Source organism: Saccopteryx bilineata, chromosome 4, assembly GCF_036850765.1.
Source record: "Saccopteryx bilineata isolate mSacBil1 chromosome 4, mSacBil1_pri_phased_curated, whole genome shotgun sequence".
NCBI lineage: Eukaryota > Metazoa > Chordata > Mammalia > Chiroptera > Emballonuridae > Saccopteryx > Saccopteryx bilineata.
In genome coordinates this window covers 10469764-10489655 of record NC_089493.1, presented here as the reverse complement: position 1 = coordinate 10489655, position 19892 = coordinate 10469764, and the positions used below count along the sequence as shown (strand labels likewise).

Below are 19892 nucleotides of genomic sequence, written 5' to 3'. Positions count from 1 at the left end.
TTGATTTTGTCTTTTAAAGTATTCACTTAGAGTCTAGTGGTGAGAGTAGTGGAGTATTTATTGTGCTGACCTGTGTTTCATAGTGCCTCACTACAGCAGGGAAAATGCCTTTCTGCGTAGGAGGGCACCTTTGTTTTGAATCAGAATATGTTCTTCTTAAAAGAATTTGTAAAATTAAAGCTGTTTTAAAAACTATATTAAGGTCTTACATACATGTAATAACAAATAGTTCCATTTGAAGAGCTAAGTAAAAATAATTTTATTTAAGATAAATAAGTATGGCACCAGCAATTAGCATTTAAGTTGGCATCAGTTAGAATAACAGTAGCACACTGACTAGCATCTTTTATATATATATATATTTCAAATACTTGTGGTTCTTATGTTGCTTAGCTTTAAAAACAAGGAACTTTTTGTATGGAACTGGTTTTTCAGAAGAATCTGAACACCTTTCCTAAGGTATTTAGACTACTAGAATATCACTGAGATTATTTTGGTAAAGCTTTAGTGACATAATGCAGATTGTGTGATAAAGGTACTGTATAAATATACCCGACTGACCTTGAAGACTATTGAGTATATCTTTGAGAAGTTGCTGGCATCTCAGAGTCAGTCTAGGGCCGCAGGTACCTTCCTTGTGCCGGAAGAGAGCTGCTGTATGATTCTGCTGTAGTTGACTTCGTTGCTGTCCCTGCTGCTGTTATGATTATTAATAGTTTACCATAATAAGAACTTATTTTAAAGTAAGAATTTAGTAATAGTCTTAAAGACTTTTAGACTTAAGACATGTATGTAAATAATCTTGTTTTTAGCATGATCAGACTTAATATCTTTTATGCACTTGTTATAAGGTTTACTTAATGAAATTTAAATTCCGATTTTATTTTTAAATCTAAATAATGTGTTTAAAGTTTAAAGTTTTATCGAAATCTGAGTTTCTACATTAAAAGCAGTCATTTTTCAAATTATTCTCTACTTTTTATAATTATAAACCAGGAATTCTGCTTACAATTAAATTTTTAAAATTTGGTTTTTTTCTTTGTAAGTGCTGGGCAAGATATCCAGGGAACAAGTGTAATCGCAAATCTTCCGTCTCTGATGCGACAGAATCCTGCTGAGACACTTCGGAGAGTCTTGCCAAAAGTCAGAGTAAGTTGGTGCGAAATAAGATTGGAATTTACCATTTTCTTCCTCCAGTAGCATGTGGTCACTGTCAGGGGAAAGTTTCAGAGCTTCTGATGGCTGGTCTTTTGTACTTAATCACTGAGTGAAGGAAGTATTATGATATTTTGAATTGTGATGAAAATACTTAAGGAAATTAGCTGATGGAAATGGAGAAATCCAGATCTTAAGTTGTAAAGATTTCTTTAGTGATTTTCTGAGTAGAGACATTTTAATAAAGTTAGATTTTTAGTAGCTCAGAAAAATTTAATCAGTCTTGCCATAGCATAGCAATCTTATTTGGTAGTCCATTGTCTTACATTTATTGTATATCAACAGTATTCTACAACATTGATAATATATCATTTCACTGATATTTCTAATGACCCTGTGGGGTGACATCTAAAGATTCATCAAATAAAGATTGAATTGTGGCCGTCACAATGATAGTTTTATATTTATTCTATTGCTTCCTAAATTCTTCAGAATTAGTCTTCCTGCTATAAACAAAAATATTTGATCTACTAGAACAGGGGTAGTCAACCTTTTTATACCTACCACCAACTTTTGTATCTCTGTTAGTAGTAAAATTTTCTAACCACCCACTGGTTCCACATATAAAGTAGGGAAGTAACTTTACTTTATAAAATTTATAATGCAGAGTTACAGCAAGTTAAAGCATATAATAATAATTACTTACCAAGTACTTTATGTCAGATATTCGCTAAGTTTGGCAGAATAAATCTTTATAAAACAACTTACTATAGTTAAATGTATCTGTTTGTTTATACTTTGGTTGCCCCGCTACCGCCCACTAATGGGCAGTAGGGACCAGGTTGACTACCACTGTACTAGAACATTCTCTTCTCTATTTAATGTTGATTATTAACATGTTAAATATTTAATACATAATATTTATTATTTATTTGTATCTATGTACTAACTGCTGTTCTTAAGAACTTGAATGAACAAAATAGACAACAGTCTGTATGTCCTCAGGGAGCTTACCTACTAATAGAATAGGGAGGTTACATACGGGTGGGGATTATGTTTGCTAATGGTTTTGTATACTTTTCTTTTGGCTTTCTGTTTGGTTATAACTTTTTCATAACTTCTGAATTAATTTTTATGTGTTTAAAATACTGTAATTATTAGTGTGTTCTTGGGTTTTATTCTCAGGTATATATAGCATATTTTTAGTTACTGTGATGTAGAATTAGGGATGTACCATGTGGCAATTTGAGGTTTTTTTTTTTTGTTTTTTTTTACTAGTTACAGCAGTGAATTGAGATGTTTATTTTAGCATCACATGTGATTCAAAAGTGAATCAAGCTTTTTCATATCTATTCTCCCAGAATTATGCTATAATTTAAATGAAATTAAGTCTACATAGTCTAGGTTTAATTATACATTCAACTTCAGTGAGATTAATTGACTGAAACTTGTTAGCATAATACCTGAAACAACATTAGATGGGAACAAATGGTTAGGGCCTCTGGATTAAGAGTTACTCTATGTAAAGATATTAGATTTAAAGCTAAAACTATTGAGCATGCAATATACGCACTGGTTTGAGTAGGCTAAATCTAGTCCACAGATAGCATACTGAATGTCCAAAGTTTCAAAAAGTAAAAATAAAAGATGAAGGAAAGACAATAATAAATTTGAGGTCTTTAAATTATTTTTTAAAAATCCTTTTGTTAATGAAGTTACAATAAAGTTAATTAAACAGTAACTCCCCCCAAAATTTTAATTTCATGAGAATGTGTAAAGAATATTATACACTCATCTATAGAGTATATTTAGATAAAGAATCAAATATATCTGCTGAAACTATATAACTGAAATAAAAAGATGATTTTAATAAACTTTTAAAGTAATAATGAACTGAATGAATGGGTACTATAAAGAAAATGTATACTAATAGTTATGTACTAATAAAACCTTTTATTGATGAAATTATTTTATTTCTTGAGTTAATCAACAAGCAGTCATATATTTAGGATTCTCATTTATCTTGCCCTGTACTAAAAATGAAAATACAAAAAAGGTAGAATTCAGTCCCAGATTAGATCGTATATCAGGAAGGCCTAAACACTGTGGAAAACAATTGAAGAAGAAGCATAGGAAAGTATTCAATTGTGTGATTCTGACCTTATATAAAAATGCTGAGGAATTAAGCAAGTGGGTAAGACTTTATGGGGCAATAATAATGACTTTCATAGAGGGTTTACCATATCCTGTAGGCAGCTAAATAAACACTTAAACAGTCTTATGTCAAATTATAGAACCTATGTTTATGTGCAAATCATTTTTAAATCATTGTATTCAGATGTTGTTAAGATGCATTTGTATACAGTTAGCACCCTCTCCAGTTCTGCCTTGCTTCTGTGAGTGGTTACTTTCAAGGGTAAAATGATGACAAAAACCACACATAGCCACTTTATTCACTTTTGTTATGGTCACAATTGTTAGTTATTTTTATAAAAAGCAATCTTTTAATATAAGTTAGCATTTAGTAATAAAGGCAGTTTCTCGTACATAAATATTTACTGAGTACCTCCCACATGCTAGGCACTATTCTGAGCTCTGCAAAAGTAGAGCTGATCAAAAAAAAAAAAAAAAAAAAAAAAAAGTAGAGCTGATCAAAATAGAGAACTTGCCTTCAAGGAGGTTACAGTCCAGAGAGAGCAACAGGCTTAACATAAGTAGATGAGTGTAAAGATCAGTATGAACTGACTTGGGGCCACCATCTGTGCATTGGGAGGTCAAGGAAAGCCTTTTTGAGGAGCTAAAAACTGAAGGATTAGAAAGAGGCAGATATTTGAAGAGTCAGGAATGAGTGGACTAGGCGGAGAGAGCACCAGATAGCCTGAAAGATGAAAGAGCTTGGTGGAATTTAAAGAGCCATGTTTGGGTGGAATCCAGTGGGTCTAGGTGGGATTGACTTAAACAGATAGATGTTAGAGTGACGGTCAGTGGAGAAGAGCATGCAAGAGTTGTTCCTCCTTAGGATGGTGGCAACTGAAGGCTTGAAGCAGAGCAGTGACCTACCCATTTGTATTTCACAGTGGTCATGTTGATAATTGTGTGGAGCGAGAATTGGAGTGGGAGAATTAAGAAACTACAGCCCTCATTTTCATGGTATTCGAAGGTGGCTTGGATTAGGACAGCTAATTTGCGACAGTAGAGTGTGGCAGTATATACCTAAGAGGTAGAAGGAACAGAACTCACTAATGGATAGGATATGGGAAGTGAGAGATGACTTCCAGAGTCTAGGCTTGGGTATCCATATGTTTGTTGGTTTTGAGTATCTTGGTTTATAGTTTGTTAATTCATGGGGAAAAATAGTTTGGGTACTTACTAATACTAGTCATTCTATAGTGATTTACTTTTAGTGAATTTAAAGATCTGAACAATAAATATTTTATGTAAGAAGCTAATCATTCCCAAGAGTTTTATCATGTCTATAACAGTAGTATACGTAGCTTTTAGAACGCACCCTTTGCCTTATCTTTGCCATAAAGAATGTCGGATAAGTAATGATGGAGAGTTTTCTGACCTTACGTATTATAAAATTTCACCAATGATATTTTTATTTTTTTGTTTTATTGAATTTGTGTTTTATCATTACAATAATGTGTTAATTGAAAAGTGTTTTTCAAAATAGATTGCTGTTTTCACTGTTTTAGAGATGAAGGAATTTAAGGTTAAAAATAAAATGGCAGAAAACCATGTCAAGATTAGAACTGAGGTAAACCATAGTATTTCTGCATTTTACTTTCTAAATTTTATCTGAAGTGGACAATGAATGATAATGCAGTTAGATCATACATCTCAAGGTTAAATTTAAATAAAAATCCAGAGAGGAAATATTTGACTTTTAATTTAAATTTCTTAGATACGGAGACACACTTAATTGTAGTTGTAGTTGTTATATCCATGTTATAAGATTTTAATTCTATAGTATCTTTGAAAAAGAAACTTTTTCTGTAGTCTTTATTAAGTCTGAATTCTTTTCCACATTGATATTAAATTGAAATCTTAGATGTTAAATTTTAATATTCAGCTTGAACTTTAATTATCTAGAAGTGAATTTGATTGTCAAGAAAAATCTCTAAATTACTGTGGACCTTTATAAAATTTAAAATGGCAATAATATGATTACACCAGGTAATATTGGTGGTTCCTTTGTAATGGAGGGTGAAAAAGTTCCTACTTGTTGAGTTATTGAATCCTTTTATTTATTAAAGATTTTATTTATTGCTTTTACAGAGAGTGGAGGGTGGGGGGAACGAGAAGTAGTTGCTTCAGTCTAGCTTTTCACTGGTTGCTTGTTGTATGTACCTTGAGCAGGCAAGCCCAGGGGTTCGAACCTGCGACCTCAGTGTTCCAGGCTGGCGCTCTATCCGCTGCGCCACCACAGGTCAGGTTTGAGTTACTGAATTCTTGTGTCTTTTTACTTATTTTGGGAACCAAAATATATGTCATAAAATTATAAAATATGTGCAATGTCAGGAAAAGATAAAAATAACTATAGCTAACATTTATTGAAGTTTTACTGTATGTCAGGCACTGTCAAACATTTTACACTTTTTTATCTCTTTGAATGCTTGTAGCAGTTCTGTAAGGGTCATTTGATAGAGAAAGAAACAACTTAGTTGAGTAACCTACCCAAAGTTACAAAGCTAGCAAGTGGTATAATTAGTTCGATCAGGAAACTGGACTCCTGAGTTCTTTCTTTTAAATGCTATACAACCTCTTATAAGCTGATCATGACTATAACAGATTTATAATGTGTAATTTTCTTCTCAAACCTAGTCATCTCTTTTGTGCTTATTACAACAGCCTCCTTACTGAAACTATTGCTTCTACTTTGCCCCCTAGAACCCTCTATGCCGAAGATCTTTTATTTATTTATTTGTTTGGGAGCAATTTACAATTTTTTTGACAAATAAAATTATTTATATTTAAAATGTACAACATAATTTAATATATGTATACATTGTGAAATGATTACCACAATTAATTATTGCATCTGTCATACATAATTACATTGTTTGTTTTTTTTTTATTTAGAGAGACCTTTTAAAAGCATTAATCCTATCTTCTTTGTGTGAATTGCTTAAGCGATGTGGTAGGCAGATTTGTGGCCTCCCTAAGATATCAGGTCTCACTCTCTGAACCTATGTGTGTTATCTTACTTGGAAAATGTGGTTAAGGACGTTGAGATAAGGAGATCTGGCTAGACCCTAAATGCTGTGTATCCTTATAAAAGGCAAGCAGAGGGAGATGTAACACAGACACTGAGGAGAAGGCCACGTGAAGACGGAGGCAGAGACTGGAGCGAAACAGCCATGAGTCAGGAAACGCAGGCAGACCAGATTCTACCCTAGTGTCTTCGGGGCCGACACTTTGATACTGGTTGAGTGATACTGATTTAGGACTTAGAGCCTGTAGAACTTGACAGAATAAATTTCTGTTGTTGTAAGCCACTCAGTTTGTGGTAGTTTACTTTCTACAGCCACAGGAAACTAGTGCAAGTAGCTTTCCATTTCAGATAAAATAAAACTCTTTGCCATGCCCTTAAATGATCCCATCTGGCTTTCTGACTACCATTCTTTTTTCTGTCTTACATAAGGTCAGGCTCTTTGTCAGTCTGGTTTATCACTGTATTCCCCAGAACTGAGAGCAGTGCTTGGTAAATATTGTAGTAGGCACTCAAAAGGAATTTTAAAATGAACACTGATTAAACTGTATATTGTGAGACAATGAGTATCTACCCGAAAGATCAGTGGCACATTGGCCTAATCCACTAACGGTATTCTTGGATGAGAAGTGGAAACAGGATACCAGTAGAATGATATAATGCTGATTTATAGTCCTAAATCAGCATTTGATTTAGGACTGAGGGTGAGTGGGGAAAAGACGCATAATGGGGAAAGGGCAGAAGAGATATAATCAATATGACATTTGATTATTTAAGATAACTAATGTCTACCTGATGCTGAAGATTCATTGGTTCTACTTTTATTAATTTTGTATTATTTTATTTTCACTAATGGAAATAATAGAAAAAATAACATAAGTTTCTCCCAATGTAATTTTTATTAGAGTATTTTCTATCTACTGATGATCTAGATATTTAAAAAATATCTTATTTTCAGCTGTATATAGAAAGCTTTTATTGTGTAAAGATACGTGGCTAAACGATAATAATGTGAGGAACACTTACTGTGGGCCAGGCACTGGCTTAATGCTTTGGACACATCCTTTTAAGCTTCTTACAACAATTCCATGTGATATATTGATTCTAATTTTAAAGTTGAGAAAATCTAGACCTAAACAGTTTAGTGTTTGAGTATGAATATTTTGTTGGGAGATTTCTGAAAGCATGAAATGTGATTTATTCTTATAGTTCACCAAGAATAAAATAGTCTTAACTAAAGGAATTAAATAGCATAAATAGATCATACAAATTGCTTTTCATTTTGTGTGCAGCTCAAAAACAACAGTACTGGCCTTCCTCATGTAGGTGATATTTTCTGAGACAAGTTAGAAGTTCTGAGAAAAGCAAAAGGCTCTTGTGACAGTAACTCATGTTTGCGTAATGAGCAGAACATGATGTTCCAGACACCTTTCAGAAAAGCCCACAGTAGCCTACAGCACTGCATCCACAGGCCACACACTTAGGGACAGTCTGACGTGAGGAAGAATGTGAAATGATTTCTGTAATGTAATTTGGTGAAAAGCAACCACCAGGATCAGAATTGATCTTACTGGGAGATTTTAATGGGTTAGAAAGCATAAAATTACATAACTATTTTTCTAGTTCACTAAGGAACCAAAGGAATTCGAGAGCATGAACAGATGAAACAAATTACTCTTTTTTTCTGGGGATTACACCTCAAAAAAAAGAAAAGTACATTGGCCATTGACTACAATGCATTTTGAGAATCAGATCTGTGTTATGTCTTTTTCTTTTTTATGTATATCTATTTGTGTTTAAGGACAAAATAGATTAATACTGTTAATTATTTTATAATATGTACTCATAATTAAATTCAATGGGAACAGTTACTGAGCATATAGTTTTGGGGTATATGTAAAATGTTACATTTGCTAATATTTCCAGTAGACCTAGAGATACATACTGCCTTTTAATAAATTCTAGTGGAGACCAGTGTTCTCACATGTGCTTCTTAGTTATTTGTTTATTGGTTAATTTTATCCTGCTTACAATAAAAATGAACTGGAGCTTCTGAAATTCTTAATTTTAAATTCTTTTACTACTTTCTTATACAATCCTATTTATTTTATATCTCAGATATTCCCTGAGTCCATCCACCTCTCTCCAGCCACACTCTCTCTGTGCTGGTCCAGGCTACTCTGAGGGTTTGCTCAGATAAGTGTGACAGCTCCTCTAGTGATCCCGGCCCACTCTCCTCCCACCCCACCCTGCTTCACTGCTTCCTGATTTATTGTCATCTTTGTAATCGGCATGATATTTCAAAGCGTTTAGGACTCCAGTTTGAATGTTCTTTTGTTACCGTACCTAAATCCCCACACAGTTGGGGCTCCGTCTGGTCACAACCTCAGGCCTCCTCTGACGGCTCCAGGCACACGGACCGCCTCTCGGTACCTCAGTCCACTCCACGCTACTTCTCAGGGCTGTGAACGCTTTCTTTCTCCCTCTCCTTGCTTTCCTACTTCTCTATTCCAACTTTTGCGTAGTTGTTTCTTTCACTTCACGTGGGCCAATTGTTACTTCTCCGTAACCCTTCCTCAGAAGAGATCAGCTTACTCATTGGATGTTCTGCCATCCTGTCCTTCTCATCCTTAGCTCCTTTCAGTTTTAATTACAGTATTCACAGGCACATTGCCCATTGCTAAGTCTCTAGCACCCAGCACAGTGTCTTGTATGTAATTAAATAAATATTTGTCAAATATTTAAATGTATATAGGCAACAAGAGTCCCTCAAAAGTAGGGAACCATGTTTTTTACTTTTCTCCAATTTCCCAGAGTACTTAATATAATGCCAGTACTTAATAAATAGCTGTACATGAAATTAGAATTATATTATCAGAATTATATTTTCTTTGGGCTACTTTAGGGAAAAATGGGGATGGAAGGGAAGTCCCATGACTGACTAGAAAGCAAACCCTAGTTTCCAACTTGCTTATAGAAATTTGCCACACTTTCCACTGCTGTTTTTTTCCCTCAAAAAACAATTTATATATATTTAAAAATATTTATATATAACTAAAAATATTTAACAATGGATCATTTGAAATGGTTACTTATAGCTATTGTGTCCAGTAACTAGATATTTCTTTGATAAGCACATCTTTTCTTCATAACATTTTAAATTGCTTTTTATTTACATTTTAAGCCAAAATCATGAAATTACATGATTCTAATTTATTATGTGTAAAAAAACCCAACCAACCAACCAACCAACCAAACAAACAAACAAACAAAAACTTGGCAGAGTAGCCTACGTAGAAATTTAGTTTCAAAATTATCATCTTGAAATGTGTTTATTTGTTTGGTATTGTCATGATTTACATGGCAGGGTACTTCATTGCACATTTACACGGTCATATGATAGTTATTGCTAGTATTGGTATTTCTTTAGTGTAAAAGAGATCTTTGGGATATTCTTATGTGTACCTCCTCATGAACCTTGCAGATCACTGAAATACAGATTTTTAGCAGGGTAAACACATCTTCTTTATTCCTGTTCATTGTCTGACTTTATTTTCCCTCTCAGCTTTGATTTTCAGTGCTGTCCATGCGTCTTCCCTACACCTTATTTTAGTGGGGAACGTAGCAGTCAGTGACAGGGTAAAGAACGAGGTATCATAGTTAATTGCTAAGGGTGTCTTGGAGTTGGCATGATCCAATTATTCATCTTTAACTCAGTTTTAAAGTATTTCATAAATATTACCATTTTATTGAGAAAAGAAACTGTTCACTGTTACTGTTACTAAAAATTCCCACATTTATGACCCTCAAAACTCCTTATAATTATGTACTAGATCTTCAATATTTTAATATTTAACTCTCTATTATTTAATTTCAAAATAATCAATGATGTTGTTTCTAAAAATACACAAAGAAACTTTGTAATTTTAGGGCTCCTTCCCCTTTAACCAGCACCATTTATGGTGAATGTGTTTACCAGTTTTATTCAGTAAACTTAGTTTCCAAATGGGTGAATCTAAAATAGTTGCTCTTTTCAAATCAGCCAATGATTTATTTATTGCTTCTCTATGTTGTGTATGATAAAGAGAACTCTCTTCTTGATGCGGGTTTATTGGAGGCAGAGCAGTTTCCCCTCTGCAAGGATTATAATGCTTTCTTCCACTCTTCATGCTAACGAAAGGATGAATTTAAACACAGAAGTGGCCTGACCTGTGGTGGCGCAGTGGATAAAGCGTCGACCTGGAAATGCTGAGGTCGCCGGTTCGAAACCCTGGGCTTGCCTGGTCAAGGCACATATGGGAGTTGATGCTTCCAGCTCCTCCCCCCTATCTCTCTCTCCTCTCTGTCTCTCTCTGTCTCTCTCTCCTCTCTAAAATGAATAAATAAATAAAGAATTAAAAAAATGAATAAATAAAAAAATAAAAAAGATAAACACAGAAGTGTCTCATATATTTTCTTCCTTGACTCAGAATAGTTTTTGAAATTTGGAAGTATACCATTAACTCATTTATAAACTGTCTCATTTCATTTTTGAGAATTCAAGTTGGAATGCCAGCCATACATTAGTATTTAAGAGGAAGGGTAACTGGCACTTAAGCAATAGAGGAATTTACTTTTCAGTGTCTTCCAAGGTCCATGAGGATGCACACTTATTTACCCAGAGAGTATGGATCTCACTATGTTTGTCCAGAAGGTGGGACTGTGGAGGAGAATACATATCGGTAAGTATCAAACTCTTATTGTTATGTTTCAGAAAAATATGTTTAGAAATCAATTGACTTTTAGCAGTGATAAAATCTCTTAGTCTGTGCTGGTTTCTTAACAGTGGACAGTCCCAGATGTTGAAGTCAGCACAAGAGAAAAAACCAAATCCTGATAAGACTTGAGGATTTTTCGAAAATTAAATGCAGAATAGTGGGGCACATGTGGCTGCGGGAGTGAAGACTTAAGTAATACAGTAAGAAGATGTGACGCTGGAGAGCTCCTCATGTCCTTCTTTGCATAAAGTGTGCATGCGCACAAACCCAGGACTTTACTGACTTTCTCAGAGGGCAAAATTACATCTCGGAACTTAAAACGGCAGACTCATGTGAACTGGAACGTACACTGTGGCCCTCACAATTTCTTTTAATATTGCTTCGCAAAGTATTTTCTGTTTCTAAATAAAAGCTGTGCCTTCTGAAACCTGTAAGTGATGTATACTGGCCACATCAAGTCTTTTGAAAGCGATTTCCAAATCCAAAATTGTTAGTGTGGAACCATGTTTGTTTTGGAAACAGTAAAACAGGGAGGTCCGGGAGGGCTGATTCCAGAGACCAGTTGCTGCTTCTCTGCTTGACACTTCGTCATTCTTCTCTTTTTCTTTCAGCCAAGAACTCGTAACATCCATAATTGACTATTGGTTGAAAAAAACTTTTAAAATAACGTGTATGCATCTGATAAACAGTTTAAAACAACCAAACAAAATACAAATCCCAGCCAGCCTAACGTGTGCTAGGCTTTCTGGGAAGTCACCACAGCACATAAACACATGCCACAGTAACCCCTGCAGGTCTCCCACGCTCCCTTAGGAAGGCTCTGGATTGGTTTAAGCCATGCCTTAATAATGGATGAATGGGAGTGCAGAATCCAGAAGGAAGAGTTCAGTGCTTAGATTTGGCATCTTGCAGACCAGAGTTAAGTATTAGAGTTGCCAGTTACTAGCTTGCTGGCCTTCGGCAAAATACTCGAGGATTCTGAGTTTGTCTCTTCTTCTGTTAGAATGACATGCTGTAGAATGTCTTCTAGTACAATGACTGGCAGTGGTCCGCCATGCTGAATCAAGGAGGCTGTGTACATGGTCTAACTCATGGTTACAGAGGTGCTGGGGTAGAAGATGGCAGAAACGTCTCCTTGTTGATGTGATAGTAAGAGGATCGGGAATGCATTTCTATGTGATCCATTGTTGTTTTGCCTGTATCTAATTCTACCAATCTCTAATCTTTAGGACTCACCTAAATCTCTTGAAGCTACTTTTTAGGAGATGTGGATGATATATGTGAAGGGAGAGAGGGTCAAGAGCAGAAATTTTAGAGGGTAGGGTAAGAGATATTCAGTCATCCAGCCATTACACCAAATGCCTGTCGTGAGCTAGGGATACAGTAGTGAACAAAGCAGACAAAAATTCTTATAGTCATGAGGCTTATGTTCTAGATGTGAGAGACAGACCATACACAAATGAATACGTAGAGTGATGGAGTTAATAAGCCTGGAGAGGGGGTGGTGAGAACTGGGGCAAGGAAGTGGCTTTCAGGTTAAAATAAGGCTTATTGAAGAGGTCATATTTGAACAGAGGTTTGAAAGAGTTCACGGAGCCAACCACGTGGAAATCTGAGAAAAGGGGACTAAGGAACAGATCTTGAAAGCCATTAAAAGGACTTTGATATTTCATTTGAGTAGAATAGGAAGCCATTGGAGAGTTTTGAACAGAAAAGTGACACGATCTGACTTAAAAGAATCTCTAGCTGCTGTGTAGAAGGGGGCAGTGATAGAATCAGGGACTAGTCAACTGGTTATTGGAATAATTCAGGTTGGAAATGATGGTGGCCTGCATCAAGGTGGTGGTGGTAGAAGTGATAAATGATAAGGTTCTGGATCAGGATTGATTGGTCATTTGAATGTGGTATGTGAGGGACTAAGGTGTTAAGGATGACCTCAAAGTGTTTGAGCTGACAACTGGAAGGGGAAAGTTGTCACTTACTGTTTACTGAGGTGAAACTGAGAGGAGGAGAAGGTTTTGGGAAGAAATTATTTCAGGTGTGGACAGGATGAGATTCCTACTAGGTAGCCTAGTGTAGAGAGGGTATAGTCGGATGTGCATTGGTCAGTATTTAAAATGCTCAATTTGCACAAGTTGGTAAGTCTTAAAAGTTCTGTTTAAATGATTTAAATCTCTAAGAGTTTGGTGTTATAATTCATATTTTATATATATAGATCACAGGTAATGAAACTTTCTTTTGTGGCTGCAAGTTCCACGTCCTACTAATTTAACTATGTTAGTTATGAAATAGGCATTCAATTATATAATTGCCATGATTGGTTAAATAAAGTATTTCTCATAGCTACCTTTACATCACGGGTACACGCAATCTCTTCTAGGATTTATAGGTAATATCTTTGATGAGGTTTTATTGTGAGAGTTTTTTTTTTTTACTTTTTGATGTGTTGAAAACTACTATTCTCATGTAGGCTTTAAGTTTGAAAATACATTAAGATATTTTTAAATGGTGAATGGAGATGGCAATGAATATAATGAATTTTTATAAACATTCTTATATTTAAATTTTTCTTCTTTTAAATGCAGTTTACTTCATGACAATATATGTTCTTGTCAGTTGTTTGAAGAGGAAAATATGTTTGTGTAATCTTAAGTGTATTTCATTTTTGTTTATTTTATTTTTTATAATTTTTAATTTAATTTTTAATTGATTTTAGAAGGAGAGAGAGAGAAACATCAATTTGTTGTTCCACTTATCCATGCAACCATTGATTGGCTCTTGTATGTGCCCTGACAGGGAAGGAACCCGCAACCTTGGCGTGTCAGACTGTGCTCTAACCACCTGAGCTACCTGGCGAGGGCCTAAGTGTATTAGTTTTTAATAGTAAAATGTATGGTGTTTATTTTTTGAAGGAGAAATACAAGTAATGAAAACATGTGCTGGTCTGAGCTTTGACATTATTGTTTTAGGTGTGATGGCAAACTGTAAAATACAAATAGCAAAGTAGAAATTGAACTCTATCAAAAATGCCTATTCTATTATTTAAAGGTTTATGTACTTTTAAATTTTTCATTCATAAAGCAATGGAATGTTATTTTATTTTATAAATTACTAAGATGTTTAAACTTTATGTGGTCTAATGATGTAAGTGATCAGGAGCAGATCAATATAGTTTTCTTAAATAAAGCAATCATACATACTCTTAAAAGTCAGATGCAGTTATTTGTAAAATATGACTGTTTCGTGTCTATGACATTGGATTTTTAAAAATTTTAATTTGTGATTTCTCATCTATGTAATAGCAAACTCTTTCTGATTACACAGGAAGTCCTGCATGTTGCAGGTGTGGAAATGCAGTTAACGGCGGCGGTATCGTTTTTGACCATTCTACAGGAGGAATCAGTGTCCATTCATACATATGCCCACTCCTTCCTGCAAGTCATTCTGCTGCATCTGGAGCACAGGGATGCAGGTCAGGGGCCGGGCATGCTTCTTTGTATACTTACTTGCTGTTTCTTGTCTGTGGTCATGATGTTCTGTGACTCTTGTTAGTCTGAGCAGCACAACTGAACGAGGCCATGCTGCCCAAGAGTTGATCATTAGTATGACTAAAAATAGCCATGCTGTTTCCTTACAAAACCCACAAAAAACAGTATCCTTAAAAATCAGAAGACCCATTAGTCATCTTATGATTTATACTTTCTTCTTAGATTTTAAAAAATTTTATAGCATTTATGTTTGTAATATTATTGTACTTCATCCAGAAAGGCACAATTTGGATTAAAAATATCGCCTCATTAGTATTTTTAAGATATAAATATTTTCTAGATGTTGGCTAAGATAAAAAATAGAGAAACTTCTTAGATTAGTAATAAAAATAATTAAATAATATTGTAACTATTAGTGGCTGAGTTGACCCCAGATTTGTGAGACGTTTAATTTGGCATGTGTGTCTGTGTCCATCAGGCGTCAGCAACGCGTGGCTGGAGACTCTTCTGTCCGTAATAGAAGTGTTGCCCAAAGAAACCCTAAGACACGAGGCAAGTAATACTTGTTTTTGTTAAATAGTAAGTGGAAGGTATTTTTCTTTTGATAAAAATGGTATTTGAAAAAAAAAGAATAAAGTTATTTCTCACTCTAAAAGCAACACATGTTAATTATAGAAAAATTGAGTAACAGGAATTAGTAGGGAAAAAAATCATGATTTTATACTTAGCCATTTTTAACATTCTAATATATTTTCATTGCAGAATTCCCCCCCACCAATGTGGTTGCTGTTGGCCATATTAATGATCATTTAGCATCATTTTGGTTTTCACTTAGTATTATTTATTTATTTATTTTTGTATTTTTTTCTGAAGCTGGAAACGGGGAGAGACAGTCAGACTCCCGCATGTGCCCAACCGGGATCCACCCAGCAGGCCCACCAGAGGCGATGCTCTGCCCACCAGGGGGTGATGCTCTGCCCCTCCGGGGCGTCGCTCTGTTGCGACCAGAGCCACTCTAGCGCCTGGGCAGAGGCCAAGGAGCCATCCCCAGCGCCTGGGCCATCTTTGCTCCAAAGAAGCCTCGGCTGTGGGAGGGGAAGAGAGAGACAGAGAGGAAGGAGAGGGGGAGGGGCGAAGAAGCAAATGGGCGCCTCTCCTGTGTGCCCTGGCTGGGAATCGAACCCGGGACTTCCGCACGCCAGGTCGACGCTCTACCACCGAGCCAACTGGCCAGGGCCAATTTTTTAATATTATTTTAAACTCATTTGGTAATAGCTACATAATATTTTACTTACTTGTTGTACATTGCAGAATTCACCATAAGCTTTAATTCAGTGTTTTTTTTGTGTGTAATTGTTTTTAATTATATAATTTATCATCATCTTTATGTTATATATATATATATATAAAATGTTATAATCCAGAAGACAAACAGGGTTATCTAGGTGATTAACAATCGTGCACCTCAAGTTATAATTTAGATTCTTTAAAACCATTGAGAACATTGACATAGTCTTTGAAGAAAATTAGTGTTAATTAATTAGTGTTAATTAGTTAAGTTAATTAGTGTTAACACTAGCTGATATTAGTGTTCAGAATATATAACACTTTGTGAATTTGTTCTCTAAATCTTTCTCTTCAGATTTTGAATCCACTCGTTTCCAAGGCACAACTTTCCCAAACAGTGCAGTCTCGTTTAGTGAGTTGTAAAATTTTAGGAAAATTGACCAACAAATTTGATGCCCATACGTGAGTATTTGTATTAACTTTTTGTCTACTTTATTAAATGAAATTGATTAAAAGTGAATAATAACAATTGTAGATTTTTATTATTCTATACTGCATACAAATTTAGCTGTTTTAACTTTATAGAATTCTCAGAAGTCTACTTATTCAGATGCATTTCTTCTTGATCTCATGGCTTTTCAAAATCAATAAGGTTAATTTTTCTTCTGTTTCCCATCTTAATCTTCCCTGACACATACATACCTAGTGTGGTTTTGAGGGTAAATGGCATTATCGTATAGACTTCAAAAATTGATAAACATGACATAAAGGTAGGTTTTCCTCTTCCTTCCAGTAGATGAGTTCATTATTTTGAATAATACACCTTATTTTGAGGTTTTATAGAGATTGTCTATAATTCGTATGCTACTCTCTGCCCAAATGATAAATCCCAAATGGATAGATGGAATAGTGTATAATTATGACACAAGAGTAAAATATAAAATTGAGTAATATTTTGGTCAATGGTTGCTAGAATCAGATATTCCACTTGCCTACAGCTTTTTATCTTAGGTAAATGTTTAACTGCCAATCCAAATTAGCCATTATTTAAAAAATACTCAGTCATCTACATAATTTACACGTAGCTGATACTACCCAAATGTAATCACTTATGTAAAAATACATAGGAGAGTATAAAGATTTATATTAAAGTATATTTGTTTTTATGCTAAGATTTTGATGATAATTGTGTGAAAATATTAATTATTTTAAAACGCTCACCATTTACATGTTCTTTTCCTCCCCTCTAGCATTAAGAGAGAAATACTTCCCTTGGTAAAATCACTCTGTCAAGACGTAGAATACGAAGTTCGATCTTGTATGTGTCGGCAATTAGAAAATATAGCTCAGGGCATTGGGTAAGTAGACTTTCAATTTCTTATGTCGTATTCTTATTTCTGGATAGTCAAATATGCGTATACTATTCTTGTATTCCATGAAAGCATGCTGTTGAAAGGCTAAACTTTATATTATCTTTAAGAATGATTGTAACCACAAGTGTCTCCTAGAGCAGTGGTCCCCAACCTTTTCTGTGCCACGGGCTGGTTTAATGTCAGAAAATATTTTTACAGACCGGCCTTTAGGGTGAGACGGATAAATGTATCACGTGACTGAGACAAATATCAAGAGTGAGTCTTAGACGGAGTAACAGAGGAAATCTGGTCATTTTTTAAAAATAAAACATCGTTCAGACTTAAATATAAATAAAATGGAAATAATGTAAGTTATTTATTCTTTCTCTACGGACCGGTACCAAATGGCCCATGGACCAGTACTGGTCCGTGGCTTGGGGGTTGGGGACCACTGTCCTAGAGTGTCTGGTTTAAAAGAGATAAAAGTGAAAATGCTTAGCAGTTTGGGGGATATTCAATTAATGTTAACTTCTTTCCTTCTCACTTTGAATAACTTATCATTCCAAATGCCTAAATCTAGGATGGGACAATATCCTCATAGAAACTATGTAGGCACTTGTATTTATGAATAATCAATTCTCTAATTTTGATCTCAGAAACAACTTTTTATGATAGGTCTTCTAAGTCTAGGTTGATTCTGAATCATTATGGTTCCTAATTAATTCAGTCTTGCCCAGATTTGTGCTCTTTAAGATCAAAACATAGAGAACATACTGTTGTTTTTTTGTATTCTCTTTTTTTGTCACTTGATATTTTGCCACTATTAAAAATAAGCAGGTCATTGTGTAATGTTCTGAAAATTGGTAATATTGCTTAAAGATTAATTTATAAAAGTAAAACTAGAAAGATTCTACTTAGCTTGTAGAGTGGGTAGAGTAGTGCCTGGCTCTTTGTGAATACTAGCTGAGTGTTCACTTCTATTATCATTTCACAAATTTTGACATAAACAACTAATTCCTTTGACTCATCTCTAAAACTGGAATAAGTAGGTAAAAAAAAGGGCAAAATCTGTGTCTATATTGTAGAACTCAAAAAGACTTAAGTTTATGCTTCTCCCAGTAGTACGTGAAGACATTTCCTGCACCTTTACCAACAATGCAGATTTTGTAATCTCATTGGCAAAAGTGATATTTCACTGTTGTTTTGCAAATATCTCATATTATTCAATAACCCTCTGTCTCCTTGGCTATATCTCTTTATAAACTTGCAGCACCTGGAAGACAGGATTGTATTGTTTTTATCGTTACCTCACCCATATGTAATCCAGTGTGCTTACTTAAGGAGTTGCTCATTTATATTCATGAAATGAATATATTTCTCTGACAACCAATGAGGTTGAATATATAGTTATTAGGCACTTTTATTTCTTTTTTATGACATATGGAAATTTTCTTTGCCCATTTGTCACATTTTAAAAGTTGGGGGGAATAAGGCAGCACGGCTGAGCTACACGTAGAGGATGCACATGTTTTCCTCTTTCTTTAGCTCCTGTTAAAAACTGGATTGTAGCGGAGTAACTTATTCAGGATGTAGGTTTGGGTTTTATACTGCGTAAGCTAGTCTAGTTATGAGAGTATCTTTCTCTTACCTTCACATGTAAGCTTCACCTTGGCTGGGGCAAAATTCTAGATTATATAATCCCTTCTACTAAAAACTCTTCTATCATTTAAGTATATGGAATAGAAGTCTGAGGAAAGCCTTATCCCATTGTCTTTGTAGCGCCCAGTTTTTTCAGCCTAGGTGCTAGTATTTCTAGTCTAATGCTCCATGATGTCATAAGGGACTAAGATACAGGATCAGGGGTAATGAGATGAATGAAATAGGCAGGGTTACCCAGATGGCCCACCAGGAATTCTGGTGTCTGGCTGTGGGATACAAACCTACCGAGGTGCTGGCTATGATTTGTTGTCATCTGATGGTTAGCTGTCTGCTCTAGCTTAAATGCTGATGGTGATCTGTGGTTGGCCAAGAGAGGACAGCACCAGCGTTTTGAGAAACTTCCTCATTTGTTTGTACTTTTTAAGATCAAAACATAGTGTTCTAAGGAGACTGGGCCAGAAGAAATACTGGGGACCCAATCATCTCCATGTCTCTTTTCACAAGATGAAGTTGCCTCCACTGTTCTTACTCAGCTCTCCCCTAGGTGGTTCCCCTTCATCAACAGCCTTTCAATCTGCAAAAGACAAAAGCATGGACAGAGGACAAGAACCAACCATCAGCCCCATCATGTCTGAATTCTACAACCTGCCTCAGCAAAGGCAGTCATGGATCGGCATTGTTGAAGTTGCTTAAAATGGAAAACTATGTTTTAATTTGTAATTTAATATAAACTAGTATTTAGATCTCTGTGGATAATAATATTGTTTTGGGGGAACTGGAATTGATTAAAATAATTTTGCAATTACTATTAACATTTCTTATGTTTATGTCAAGGTTTCCCAATCAGATTTCAGTTTTCTGGGAAGCAGAAGCCATATCTTTATGATTTTTCTTATTTTTCTATAGCATCTAACCCAGTGACTCATATTTAAGAAGTCATTGTTACAGATTTCTTGATTTGATTTCTTTTCTTCCGTTG

At 35.0% G+C, this 19892-nt stretch overlaps 1 protein-coding gene across 5 annotated transcripts in view; it reads left to right on the top strand.

The window, feature by feature from the left end:
- Positions 1–19892, top strand: part of PPP4R4 (protein phosphatase 4 regulatory subunit 4) — an 88171-nt gene that overhangs the window by 26185 nt on the left and 42094 nt on the right. Inside the window, exons 3-8 of one of the 5 annotated variants that reach the window (XM_066276530.1) lie at positions 1047–1149; positions 11002–11091; positions 14452–14599; positions 15094–15167; positions 16258–16364; positions 17153–17260. In XM_066276530.1, the coding sequence (XP_066132627.1) occupies positions 1047–1149; positions 11002–11091; positions 14452–14599; positions 15094–15167; positions 16258–16364; positions 17153–17260 (630 nt within the window). Of the gene's footprint in view, positions 1–1046; positions 1150–10990; positions 11092–11195; positions 11536–14451; positions 14600–15093; positions 15168–16257; positions 16365–17152; positions 17261–19892 lie in introns of those variants that run through there. The other 4 variants (XM_066276533.1, XM_066276532.1, XM_066276535.1 and 1 more) reach the window with 4 other exon arrangements.